This window comes from Ascaphus truei, chromosome 9, assembly GCF_040206685.1.
Source record: "Ascaphus truei isolate aAscTru1 chromosome 9, aAscTru1.hap1, whole genome shotgun sequence".
Taxonomy (NCBI): Eukaryota; Metazoa; Chordata; class Amphibia; order Anura; family Ascaphidae; genus Ascaphus; species Ascaphus truei.
This window is the reverse complement of record NC_134491.1, coordinates 9645377-9659838: the sequence shown is the minus strand read 5'-3', so window position 1 is coordinate 9659838 and position 14462 is coordinate 9645377. Positions and strand designations below refer to the sequence as shown.

At 42.0% G+C, this 14462-nt stretch overlaps 1 protein-coding gene across 1 annotated transcript; it reads right to left on the bottom strand.

Annotated features, from left to right (window-relative positions):
• Positions 1–12111: 12111 nt before the first annotated feature.
• Positions 12112–13134, bottom strand: NKX2-8 (NK2 homeobox 8). Its single transcript, XM_075613081.1, has 2 exons — positions 12981–13134; positions 12112–12608 (listed from the first exon to the last, which is right to left on the bottom strand). Exons 1-2 carry the CDS (start codon positions 13132–13134, stop codon positions 12112–12114), a joined length of 651 nt encoding a protein of 216 aa, XP_075469196.1.
• Positions 13135–14462: the final 1328 nt, after the last annotated feature.

The window sequence follows — 14462 nt, the reverse complement described above, 5'->3', positions numbered from 1 at the left end:
TTATAATTGCTATACCCTGCTTTGAGTATAGGTATCTCTAGAGTTCATAAGAGATGTGTAGCTGTATGGTCAATGCTGTATATCTCCAGAACTGAAAGACAGATAGCCTAGCACTGTTGTGCTTATGGGTAAGAGACTCTCTTACTGCGCATGTGTCGCAATGTTCCGGTGCAGCTAAGGTAATGCCTTGCGCTGATAGGGCACGTTAGAAGAATTTGGCATTGAAAAACGGGACAGGTTTTTTCTTATAGTAATTGTAGAGTCACCCTGTATATCAGATGGAAGGTCCAGCTGGTGTAAGTATCATGATTCTATTAGGTCAAATCACCATACAGAGATGAGGTCTTATACAGGTATACGTGCATCCTGTCTCTGCTACAGTTCTGATATGGATCGAAGTGTCACCATGCACCCTGTTTGTGTGCTAATATTGATCTCTGAGACCCTTTGTAACTGAGGGAATCATTGCCAGCTCGCATATGTTATATATAGTTTGTGTGTGAGCACAGGGAGCACTGTCAAAGTTGTATCAGTGCAGGACACCTCCCGGAAGAAGTCGCAAGCAGCGACGAAACATGCTGCATGTCGGGTCTTTGCCGACACACTACTACTTATGTATTACCTAACAGTACTGCTTAAACCTTTAGTGCTTCTCATGGCATCTTTACTTGATATTTAGATCGTGCACTCCTTGATACACCCACTTAAAGAGGTGTCCTGCACTGATACAACTTTGACAGTGCTCCCTGTGCTCACACACAAACTATATATAACATATGCGAGCTGGCAATGATTCCCTCGGTTACAAAGGGTCTCAGAGATCAATATTAGCACACAAACAGGGTGCATGGTGACACTTCGATCCATATCAGAACTGCAGCAGAGACAGGATGCACGTATACCTGTATAAGACCTCATCTCTGTATGGTGATTTGACCTAATAGAATCATGATACTTACACCAGCTGGACCTTCCATCTGATATACAGGGTGACTCTACAATTACTATAAGAAAAAACCTGTCCCGTTTTTCAATGCCAAATTCTTCTAACGTGCCCTATCAGCGCAAGGCATTACCTTAGCTGCACCGGAACATTGCGACACATGCGCAGTAAGAGAGTCTCTTACCCATAAGCACAACAGTGCTAGGCTATCTGTCTTTCAGTTCTGGAGATATACAGCATTGACCATACAGCTACACATCTCTTATGAACTCTAGAGATACCTATACTCAAAGCAGGGTATAGCAATTATAATTCACCTACCTAGCCTCACATACGCATGAATCTCATCTGCCCTCACGATTTTTCCGACAACATCCACGTGACACACGCGCAGTAGGATTCTCTCACCACACGAGACAGCACGGCTGAGAACTATATGCTCAGCCCAGACATAGGTAGTCACTTTGGTGCTGTTTATCTGTGGATTTTAGCCTTTGCATATCAGCACATTACATCAGTGCAGGCAGCTACAGTACCATACAATCAAGATTTGGCTGAATATCAGTAAACATTTGTATGCATTGATCTTTAACACTCCGTCTCAAAAACTTCCTATTTTGAGCCATTTGACATGAGATCACTATCCCACACTGGCACCGACTAGGGATACCCAGTAGTAGTATAGACTTATCCAGTCTATTTTTATCCAAGTGAATTACACCACACAACATTGTAAAATATTTAATAAACTTTTTTTATTTTTCCTGTGCTTTGTACATATTCATTCACCCCTGACCATAGTATATTATAAGGGTCTGCTGTGCGCCAATATAAGGGACCTTTTGTACCTGTCTCAGGTACACTCCCCCATCTCTTAATTAAACAGCGCTAAGTAAATGGTGCTTTAAAAGCACACCGGAAAAATGCGCCAGATAAGGCAGGCGCAAAAGGAGCTGGACTTAGAAAAAAATCTTTGTTTACCTTTTTTCAGGCATACTGTCCATACAACAGGCCGGCGGGTGTCCCCGGCTGATCCCCACAGGGGCCTACAGGTGATCCCCGCAGGGGCCTACAGGTGATCCCCGCAGGGGCCTACAGGTGATCCCCGCAGGGGCTTACAGGTGATCCCTTCAGGGGCCTACAGGTGATCCCCGCAGGGGCCTACAGGTGATCCCCACAGGGGCTTACAGGTGATCCCCGCAGGGGCCTACAGGTGATCCCCGCTTGCCTGCAGTACCAATGGTGTGTCCCAAAAAAATAAACAATACTTTTAAATAAATACACCCCCCTCCCCGTCCCCTAACACATACAGTACAATAATGGGTAAAATTAATATTATCCACATATGGATAATAGTGCATTTGCCCATTTAAAATACAATAAACAGCATAAATAAAATAAATAAATCTTGCACTCACCCTTGCCAGGCTGCAACAATGAAGGCCGTCCTCATCCTCAACCTGTCCCTGCCCTCCAGTGCTGCAAACAATACAGAAGAATGAAAAGCGACAATCTAATGTTCCTTAACCCCTTAATCACCTTAGCGGTTAGTAACCGCTATAGTAATTAAGGGGTTAACCCACCCTACCCCACTACCCACCCGGGAGACCTAAACACCCTCCCCCACTACCCACCCAGGAGGCCTAACAATCCTTGAGGCTAATACCCCCTTCACCCACCCCCGCTACCCACAATAAAAACAATACACATAACAGCCCCACTTCCCACTTCCTAGGTCCCACAATAAACATTATAATATTTAATAAACAATGCATAACCCACCTATGCCACCCCATAAAAACATGATTTATTATTTTACATACAGGATTAATACCCCAGGCCGACGGGGGTCCCTGGTGGGCCCGACAGGTGTCCGCAGGCCCCATAGTGCACCGCGGGGGGTACCCACAGGTGTCTGGGGTCCTCCTGGTGGTCCCGCTAGGCTCCGTGGGCCTCCAGGTGGTCCCTGCAGGTCACCACGGGCCCCAATGAGGTACACGGGTGGTCACGCGAGTGTCTGGGGTCCCCGGGTAATCCCCACAGGTGTCTGGGTGCCCTCGGGTGGTTTCCACAGGGGACCTGGGGGCCCTCGGGTGGTTCCCACGGGGGTCTAGGGCCCTTGAGTGGTCCCTGTGGGTCAGCAGGGCCCCCACAGCTGTGGGGCCCCCGCTTCTTCCCTGCAGGTGTCCCCCGTGGGTCCGCAGGTGGTACCCGTGGGTAAAAAACAAAAGAACAAGGCGCAACACGCACATAGTGTATTAAAGTATAAAATGTGACTTTATGGTTAAAAAATAAATAGTTCTGCGTACATCAATAGGGAATAAACAAGCAGTTGGTATATAGGTTTACCACACCAGGAGATAACACTGTGCGACACCCTCAGATGGATCTCAGCATGCACTGGGTCAGCAGTCGTCTCATCAGTCTCTTCCAGCGTCCTCTGTTAGGGGATGGTAGGTGGATGAGTCCCTTGTAGAGAGAGCCCCACAGCATACAGCTCACAGGTAAGTAAAGACGCCGTAGGATTCAGCATCCATGGAACACTGCAGCATTTGCCGCCACTCCTCGTTGGGCGCTCAGCGATGACGTCACTGGTCGCACCTCCGCTTCCGCAATGCTTCTCATGGAACGCACAGCGTGCGTGTCAATCCAGAGTTGTAAGGCAGCAGGGAGAGATATTTCGCCAGGCAAATGACTAATAAACAGTGTCCAAACAGTGTCCAGAATCACAAAGGATGGGGGGAGAAGAGCATAGACACCTCTTATCCAACGCGTTTCGTAACACTAGGAATACCCTGAAGAAGTAACCTAGTGTTACGAAACGCGTTGGATAAGAGGTGTCTATGCTCTTCTCCCCCCATCCTTTGTGATTCTGGACACTGTTTGGACACTGTTTATTAGTCATTTGCCTGGCGAAATATCTCTCCCTGCTGCCTTACAACTCTGGATTGACACGCACGCTGTGCGTTCCATGAGAAGCATTGCGGAAGCGGAGGTGCGACCAGTGACGTCATCGCTGAGCGCCCAACGAGGAGTGGCGGCAAATGCTGCAGTGTTCCATGGATGCTGAATCCTACGGCGTCTTTACTTACCTGTGAGCTGTATGCTGTGGGGCTCTCTCTACAAGGGACTCATCCACCTACCATCCCCTAACAGAGGACGCTGGAAGAGACTGATGAGACGACTGCTGACCCAGTGCATGCTGAGATCCATCTGAGGGTGTCGCACAGTGTTATCTCCTGGTGTGGTAAACCTATATACCAACTGCTTGTTTATTCCCTACTTGATGTACGCAGAACTATTTATTTTTTAACCATAAAGTCACATTTTATACTTTAATACACTATGTGCGTTGTGCGCCTTGTTCTTTTGTTTTTTGTCTAGTGTCTGGGGTGTCGAGCCACCCCCAAGAAAGGCTGCAGACCCACGATTAGTGCAAGACCCACATCTAAGGTCCACAATATTGTTTGTTTAATCACGGTGCACTGTTCACTTGATATTTGTTGTTCACTAGTTATTAGCTGCGCACTATCACCTTTTTTTCCACTGGTACCCGTGGGTGTCCAGGAGTCCTCGGGTGGTACCCGTGGGTGTCCTGGGGTCCTCAGGTGGTCTCCATTGGTCCCCGCAGCCCTGCGGTACCAACCCTGTATGTAAAAAAAATAAAACATGTCCTACATTTAAATAAATCAAAACCCCCCCTCACCACCAAACACATACAGTACAGTAATGTGCAAAATAACTATTACCTAGATATGGATAATAGATTATTTGCCCATTATTAATCACATAAACCAGCATAAATAAAGTAAATAAATACAGTTCTACTTACCACAGCAATATGATGGATGTCAGGATACAGCAGGTGTCCTCCGTTGCCAGAAAAATACATAGCAAATACATTCTAATGTTCCCTAACCCCTTAATCACCTTAGTGGTTAATAACCGCGAAAGTAATTAAGGGGTTAACCCACCTTGCCCAGATACCCACCCTGGAGGCCTAACCACCCTCCCAAGGCAACTACACCCACCCTTCACCAATTCATTATTACAATGGGTACATCATGCCCATATATAATATATAATATATATATATATATATATATATATATATATATATATGTATATATATATATATATATATATATATATATATTTATATATATATATATATATATATATATATATATATTTATATATATATATATATATATACACACACACACACACACACACACGTTTCACTGACTGCCCCACACCTCTGGAATGCCCTTCCCCTCAGTACCCGACTAGCACCCTCTCTATCCACCTCTAAGACCCACCTTAAGACACACTTGCTTAAAGAAGCATACGAATAGCACTGTGAACATTCTGAACACATGATACATAAAGCTTGGCCCCCTGCAGACGCACTTACCAGAACTCCCTCCTACTGTCTCTGTACATTCTCCCTACCTACCAATTAGATTGTAAGCTCCTCGGGGCAGGGACTCCTCTTCCTTAATGTTATGTTTGTCTAAAGCACTTATTCCCATGATCTGTTATTTATATTATCTGTTATTTATTCGATTACCACATGTATTACTACTGTGAAGCGCTATGTACATTAATGGCGCTATATAAATAAAGACATACAATACAATACAATGATTACCAATATACAAAGAAATGGGTAAGTATTACAAAAACAGGCCCAAATATAAAAAAAATCAAAAAGCTACATCAAACACAACACATATCAAAATAAAACACAGCACGTAGCAAAATAAAACACAGCACATAGCAAAATAAAACACAGCACATAGCAAAATCAAACACAGCACATCTCAAAATCAAATACAACAAATAGCCAATTAAATATATAACAAATGCCAATCAACCAATTGAATGGCACAGTGGGAACATGATGCAAATAATATGTGCATCATTTAACACTATGCCATTCAATGCTCAAAATAAAAGAAACAATTACAAACAAGATCCAATGCCATCCAAATAATAAGAAAATAAAAACAAACCAAGAAGTAAACAGAAATAAATTACCAACAATCAATTAATCCATTGCAAAATAAATTACAAAATTCACAATTAAAGCACCAAAACCAAACCATTAGGAAATAAATGAAAGTTCAAAGTAACCACCATCAGACAAAATCCAACTAACCAAAAAGAAGCCACTATTAAAAAGCAAGCACCCCCCCCCCCCCTTAAATAAACTATTTAAAACACCACTAAAAAATACATCTAACTTTTTTTTTGTGACGTCATGTAAAGGAAATCAAGCCAGCCAACCAGAATGGCTGTGCTTCCTTTCCCTTTAACATTACGTAATCAAAAGCAAGATGGCTGCCGTCACATGGTACTTGAGCCAATCAGATTGTGGGAACTATATCCCCAATCTGATTGGCTGTAGTAGACCATGTGACTCCCTTTGGATGATGTCACATCCTTTCTCCCAAAACCTCTGTCACATGGTCTACTACAGCCAATCAGATTGGGGATATAGTTCCCACGATTGGATTGGCTCAAATACCATGTGACGGCAGACATCTTGATTTTGATGACGTCATCTTAAATGGAAATGAAGCACAGCCATTCTGATTGGCTGGCATCATTCCCTTTAAATGACGTCACCCCCCAAAAAATAGAAAATCACATTGTTTTCACTGCCCAATCAGAGCCGATCAGAGCCTATAAAAGCCTATGTCACCTAATTTTACACCAAGAAGCCGATGAGGAAGGACCTCCTCCAGCAAGAAGAGGACCAGGGCGTGCCGGAAGAAGATACAAATGAAGAAGACACCGAAGACGCCAGAAGACCCCAGAAGACCCCAGAAACTGACGAATAGGATTACAAATTTACAGAAGAAGAAAAAGAAATAAGATAAAGACTTGGGATTTTGTTTACCTGGTTCCTGTTCGTGGATTGGTTTGAGAGCATGCGGTGTCCCCAGGATTCAGAGGGTGAAGTCATCTAAAGGTAAGAAATAAATTAAATGTGTTATTTTACTTTTACAGGATTTTGATTTTTTTTTATGTGATTGAATTAGTTTTGATCCACATTTATTGCCCCTGTATTTATGTATATCTCTATGGATATAGATAGATACAGGGACAATCAATGGTTGTTTTTGCAGATGCTTGTTTTTATGTATTTTGAATGTATATTGCTTGTTTGTTTAGAAATGTTTGTGCAATGTAATTTTTATTTAGTTAGATGTATTTTTGTGGTATTTCTGTTTACTTCTTGATTTGTTTTTATTTTCTTATTGTTTGGATGGCATTGGATCTTGTTTGTAATTGTTTCTTTTAGGTTGAGCATTGAGTGGCATAGTGTTAAATGAAAAAGGAAAAATAGTGATAAACAGCACTCTAAGTAACAGATAATTTTATGCTAAATGCAAGGTGCAAATGAGGAACAGAAGAAGGACCCAATTTCCTCCTCAATAATTACTAAATAATAATAATAATAGTTCCAGCACTCACTGACTAATGGAACAAATCTCAAAAGCGGAAAAATGCCAAATCAAAAAGTATTTAATATATGCACAAGTTATATACATGGAGCAATGTGACACGAACACACCAATATAAAACACACAAGAAAAAAAGGTAGCAAAAGGACAAAACCCAGGGATAGGGAGTGGGGAGCAAAAATGTTAAATAATGCACAGATTATTTGCATCATGTACCCACTGTGCCATTCAATTGTTTGATTGGCATTTGTTATATATTTAATTGGCAATGTGCTATGTTTTTTTTATATATGTGCTGTGTTTGATGTAGCTATGTGATGTTTTTATTTGGGCCTGTTTTTGTAATACTTACCCATTTCTTTCTATATTGGTTAATCAAGCCCATGTTATATATATTATATAGGGGCATGATGTACCCACTGTACAAATTAATGGGTGAAGGGTGTGGGTAGTTGCCTGGGGAGAGTGGTTAGGCCTCCCGGGTGGGTATCGAGGCAGGGTGGGTTAACCCCTTAATTACTTTTGCAGTTATTAACCACTAAGGTGATTAAGGGGTGGGGGCAGGGACCCGCATGGACCACCCAAGGGCCCCAGACCCCCGTGGGAACCACCCGAGGGCCACCAGATCCTTCTGGGAACCACCAGAGTTTCCCCAGACACCTGTGGGGATGACCCGGGGACCCCCAGACACACGCGGGACCACCCGTGGACCCCATTGGGGCCCACGGTGACTGCGGGGACCACCTGGAATCCCACAGAGCATAGTGGGGACCACCCAGAGGCCCCAGACACCCATGGGCACACCCTGGGGTGCACTGTGGGGCCTGCAGACACCCGTCAGGCCCACCGGGGACCCCATCGGCCTGGGGTATTAATCCTGCATGTAAAAAAATAAATCATGTTTTTATGAGGGGGCACAGTACATAAGTATTGTTTATTAAATATTGTAATGTTTATTTTGGGGCCTAGGAGGTGGATAGTGGGGCTGGTATGTGTATTATTTTTATTGTGGGTAGCAGGGGTGGTTGAAGGGGGTATTAGCGCTAAGGATGGGTGGTTACGCCTCCCGGGTGGGTAGTGGGTGAGGGTTGTTAGACCTCCCGGGTGGGTAGTGGGCGAGGTTGGGTTAACCCTTAATTACTCTAGCGGTTACTAACCGCTAAGGTCATTAAGGGGTTGGGTGACATTAGATTATCGCTTTTTATTCTTCTGTATTGTTTGCAATGGGCGGTATGAGGATGAGGACGGCCTTCATCGTGGCAGCCTGGCAAGGGTGAGTGCAGGATATATTTACTTTATTTATGCTGTTTATTGTATTTTAAATGGGCAAATGCACTATTATCTATATGTGGATATTAATTTTGCCCATTATTGTACTGTATGTATTAGGGGACGGGGAGGAGGGGGAGGTATTTATTTTAAAGTATTTATGTATTTTTAATTTATTTTTGGGGGGCACAGGATTGATACTGCAGGCAAGCGGGGACCCCCGGACACCCGCGGGGACCACCGCCGGTCTATAATATAATTCCTGTGCCAAATTTTTTTTTAAGATATTTGATGTATGTTAGGGAGGTATAGGGGTTGTTGGGGGCACAGGGGGTGGGTTTGTTGTATATTGCAATATTTATAGGGGGCAATTGTCCCCAATAAACATGCTATTGTGCCTTAACCCCTTCATTGCCTTAGCGGGTAGCCGCTAAAGGTAATGCCGCTGGTTTAATGTATTTTTTTTAATAGTGTGCGGGAGCAGGTGGTCTCCTGAGCTGAACCGCATTGATTTCTGGCCCAGGGACACCCTGCTTCCTGAGTTACAGGCCCCGGTATGGGGCATCGGATGCCAGTGTCGCCGCCATTTTTAAAGCGTCCACGTCGCGTGACGTGCGACATGTAAATAATGGAGGAGATACCGGTACCCCATATCTGGGCCTTTAACTCTGGAAGTAGGGGATACCCGAGGCTGAAATCAATGCGGTTCAGCTCAGGAGACCCCCTGCTCAGTATTAATAAAATGACATTAATGCAGCTTCATTGCCATAGCGGATAGTCGCTACGGTAATGAATTATTGTTTATAGATATGTGTGTTTTGACACTAGTGCAGATGAGCTGGGGGTCTCCTGAGCTGAACCGCATTGGTTTCAGCCTCAGGACCCCCTACTTCATGAGATACAGGCCCCGTTATTGGGTTATACAATACGATCGCCTGTAAGAGCTGCATTGAGACGCAGCGTCTCCATGCAGCTCTTACAGGCTGCTTTTTCTCTATCACTTATCGCGCTTTACAAGTTTAAGAGTGATAGCAGGGAGGGGCGGGACGCGCTGAACTTCTTAATGAATCGCGCCTTTGGCTTCACTTTTTTACGGCCGACCAAAAATTTTTCAATCGGGCGCAAAAACGTGGAGCTTATTGCATAGCCCCCCCTGTATTCGCTGAAACAACAGTTTTTTACATTTTCTGCCAAAAATCCCTATTGAATTCTATTGGGATTCTTATCCAAAAATGACATAGAATAAGGCCGTAAAATGTTTATGTTGTAGACTTAATGACAGAAAAGTAATTTAGTACTATACCACATAAGCATCATTTCTTTAAGATTTAATCACGATATGAAACTATAACTTAAAAATAAAATAAAGTACATTAAAGGGCATAGGATAACTTTCATTCCGTTCTAATATATGTATGTCTATATTTACTTATGTTTAATTTGATCATTGATAGTTGTGGAAGGAAGTCATTAACAACTGCTCTCCATCAAACACACCCTAAGCAAAAATAACCATTATTAATAGAACTGTATGAATTATTTGTTTTATTAAAAAGACTGTCAGCAACTGAAACACATACGCACACTATACCAGTTGTCAAAGTGTTGTGGTAGTAGGGGGTATGCAGTGCATTTGCAACCTTAGCGTACCATTAGTCTTTAATTGACATAGCTCCTCTTATCTTTATAAAGACTTATGGATTTATTTTATGAATAACAGCTCGTGTGTGTGGGTGTGTGGGTGTGTGGGTGTGTGGGTGTGTGTGTGTGTGTGTGTGTGTGTGTGTGTGTGTGTGTGTGTGTGTGTGTGTGTGTGTGTGTGTGTGTGTGTGTGTGTGTGTGTGTGTGTGTGTGTGTTCCAAATAGTTGTATACTGTAGTAGGTTTTTTTTGAAGTCACGGAAATGAAACTTGCTAATTTTATTATATAATATTGTGCTTATGTAATGCTTCCTAAATAAATCCAGGGAATACAACTAATTCAACTATTCTATTGTAATAGATTAAGAAAATAAGTAGAAACCCAGCACGTGTATCTAGTGAGACTAGTGGCTTTCCATGTAACTGCCTTAATCCTGTCTGTCATCTGAAAATCAAGTCTAAATTATGTTCCTGTACCGCAATGTAAGGTAATGTAATAACTACATTACCCTACAATAACTGCTGACCTTGAAAAATATCTCAAGGTTGTAACACACTAAAGAGACATTATATGTGTTATAGTGATATAGTATGGAATAAAATACATTCAACTTAAAATATGGAATACACAAGTAAATGTAATTACAATGAAAGGCATACACTTGTTTTGGCAGTATGCTTTGTATTGAATACTGATGCACAGTCCAGGCTGCCAAGTATTGTTCAGTAAATATTCAGCCCAATGCATAATTCATTTAGATGAATTAAAGAAAAAGAAAAGAAAAAAATACATTTGGGCAGATTCCACTTTCACCATCACACAGGTTACACATTGAAACACAGGGGTTTACTTGTAGCAATTCTGGGGCGTTAAAAATGCACCAGGTGTATCAAACAAATCGTACTTATTACCCCAGAATCGTATATACCCCAAAATGGCAACATCTCAGGCTCTATTGGGTCTATTTATCACATTTGCATCATGTGAACGCAATCCGATGTCTTTCCTTTCATACATAAAGATCCTGTTTGTTAGCTCTAGAATTGCACCACTTTTGCCTCGATACATAACTCCCTCAGTTTGTAACCATAATGAAGATGAATCCATTGACTGGGTGCAGTTTGAAAAAGGTTTGCACAATGCAGTGCAGTACCAATACTAACCTGCACACATGCGTAATTATGGAATTACCTATTGCGTTCTATTGGATCAACATGAACTTTTCAGTATTGCAAATTTCTTCATGCTGTCTATGGAAATAGAATTTCCACTCAAAATTCACAGAGAATAAAAAAAAATCCCATTTATTATTCATTAGGGAGGAAATCAATAAAACTTTAGGATAAATGAAAAGCATCATATGATACAAAATCCTTATATATAAATACAAATATACAAATATATACAAATATCTATAATTATTTACACCTGTGATTTCCAGTCTTAAAACGTAACTTCCATTCAGGGCAATGGTATTTCATTTGATGGAGGCCAAGTCTTACATGTTTGCTAGTCACAGTCTGATATATATGAGAACAGTAATATGACAACAGTTTGGCTAAGAGATGGGCAGTGTATGGAACCAATTTTAAACATACATGTTACGTTTATCACGTCCCACAATGTTCGTGTCTTGTGTGCCAAATGTGTTCCAGGTCGCTGTCCAATCACAGACACATCCAGCTGGGGTTGCTGTTCTCCTTCAATGTTGAGACTGGAGGATCCCATAATTGTACCATTGGGAATTACTTTGCGTTGTTCAGTGTCTCTCAGGTGTAGAGGTCACCATCTCCAGGAGATGCTTGATGGATGTGCTGCTATGTGCTGGTGATGGTAACCTTGGAAAAAACTGAATGCCCCCGCGGGCTGCAATGTGGGGAAGCCCTGGAGCTTTTCTCTACATAGCGCTGGACTAGAAGGAGAACAGGTCTGACAAGGCTTCCCATCCTTGACCAGCACTGGTACCATGACACGTTTCAGCAGAGGTGGGGTGGTACTCAGCTCGGGTTTAGCCCTCTTCATCTTGTAACGGTGGTTCTGGAACCAGATCTTGACCTGAGTCGGTGTCAGGTGGAGAATGTGAGCTAGCTGATCTCTCTCTGGAGCAGACAAATAACGCTGCTGGCGAAACCTCCTCTCCAGCTCCAAGGTTTGAGCCTTTGAGAAGAGGACTCGTCTCTTCTTCTTCTTCTTCTTCTCCTCGGATTCTGGACTGTGAGAGGCTTCCTCTGCTCTCTGGATGTTGTCTGCTAATGTCTCAGGACCACTCTCATCTGAGGCTAAACAAATAAAAATATATTGTTTATTATAAAGAAGCAGCCTAGATTTTACATTTGGTTTAGATGGATACACCATTACACCATAACTATCATTTTGATCCTGTTTGTCTAGAAAATATACTCTGATTAATACATTCTCAGATTGAGGATAACCATATAATCACGGATTGTACTCATCCCTCGCCTTGTACAACATGATTATTCTAACAACTGCATTAATGAACAAACACCCAAATGTAGGCTACCTCAAGGAAACACTGATGATATATTTTAACTGCAATATGAGGCTGAATTGACTATGTTCCAATGACATCGATTAAAATGACTTTGTGTGCTTAATTTCTAAATAAACATACTTGAACTCATACTTACATAAATAGTGATTCCTCTCATTCTCCAGCCAGTCTTGATAAGGAGAACGTCTCTTGTAATGTATCGATGAATCTGTCTGTACACTAGTGCTATCATACTCTGGCAGATCCAGAATTCTCCTAACAGTGAAGCTCAGTCTGCCAGAAGAAGACATATCTGTACTAGGAATTGTCTTTTTAAGAGATATTTATGAAATAGCTGAAAATGTAGCAACCACTCAAGGTGACAGATGGGGGCATAGAGCTGGGTCCCCCCAGTGCTGCTTCTTCCCACAGTTGAGCCTAAATATGAGTGTCACTTACAGGGAGGTGCTGTTTATATAAACATCCCACCCCATTTACAAACAAACACAAACTAGCTGCTTTCAGGTCGTCCCTGTCTACAGGATGCTAAGTACCTGAATAAGTCAAGTGCTAAAGACCCTAATGGGAATAGGAGACCCCCCCCCCGCCCCCCTCCACTTACCCTCACTCCTCCCCAGAGATAACCCTTACCTCCCAATGACAACAGGAAACAAGATTCATCTTTACATATTCTGTCTGATTAGCCCAAAGCAGGGACAGATAATAGGAATTGTTAGCAGTGAATAACATCTTGGGTGGCATGCAGTGACCAACATTCCCCTCCTAAACTAACCCGACCCCCCTCTTCATACAGCACCATTGAACAACCCCTCCCACCCTCCCTCCCCCTCCACCCCCCTCTCCATGTAACCAAGGGATGCTTCAAAGTGAGTTATAACCACAAATTAAATAACTAAAATGATTGATTCGGTTTTATGGGGAAGTCAGGGATCTATTCATTTGTTTGTTGGGATATTTTTTTCAATGGCAATCTACAGTTTTGCATTATTCAGGATGTATTCCACCCAGATTTCATTTGCATCCACCTGCCCTGCGTGAGATAGTACAAGCAATTCAGCATTCACACTATCTCCCCCTCAGACCTGTTGAAAAGAGTCATGCTTCTGCTGATAAGGAAGATATTTACTTTCACTTTGAATAATAAAAGCTGTCTGAGAGGGAATAAAAATGCAGAGATTATCCTGATAATAGCCCCATCCCTAACTTTCTCTTTCAGACCTGTTCTCTGTTTTATACAAAAAAAAAAAAAAAAACATTTTCCTCCATGCTATTTCTCTGCACAATAAACATGTACAATAAAACAAAACTCATAACAACTCCAATTACATGGGGGAAAAATATCAAAATTGTGGCAGATTTGAAGTATATTAAATAATGTAACATACTCCTGATCAGGAACATATTTTTTGGGATGTCTATCTACATTTTTGCTAATCTCTATTGAATAATCTCTATTTCTATTAAGTAATAGGAATATGATATCAAATATTCTAGTGTATTTACATTGAATGGATTCTTTTAAATCTACACTTGTTTGTGAAATATACGAAATTATTCAGGAAATAATTACAAATCCAGTAAAGTACTTCTTGCATGATAATTAGACATATATAATATA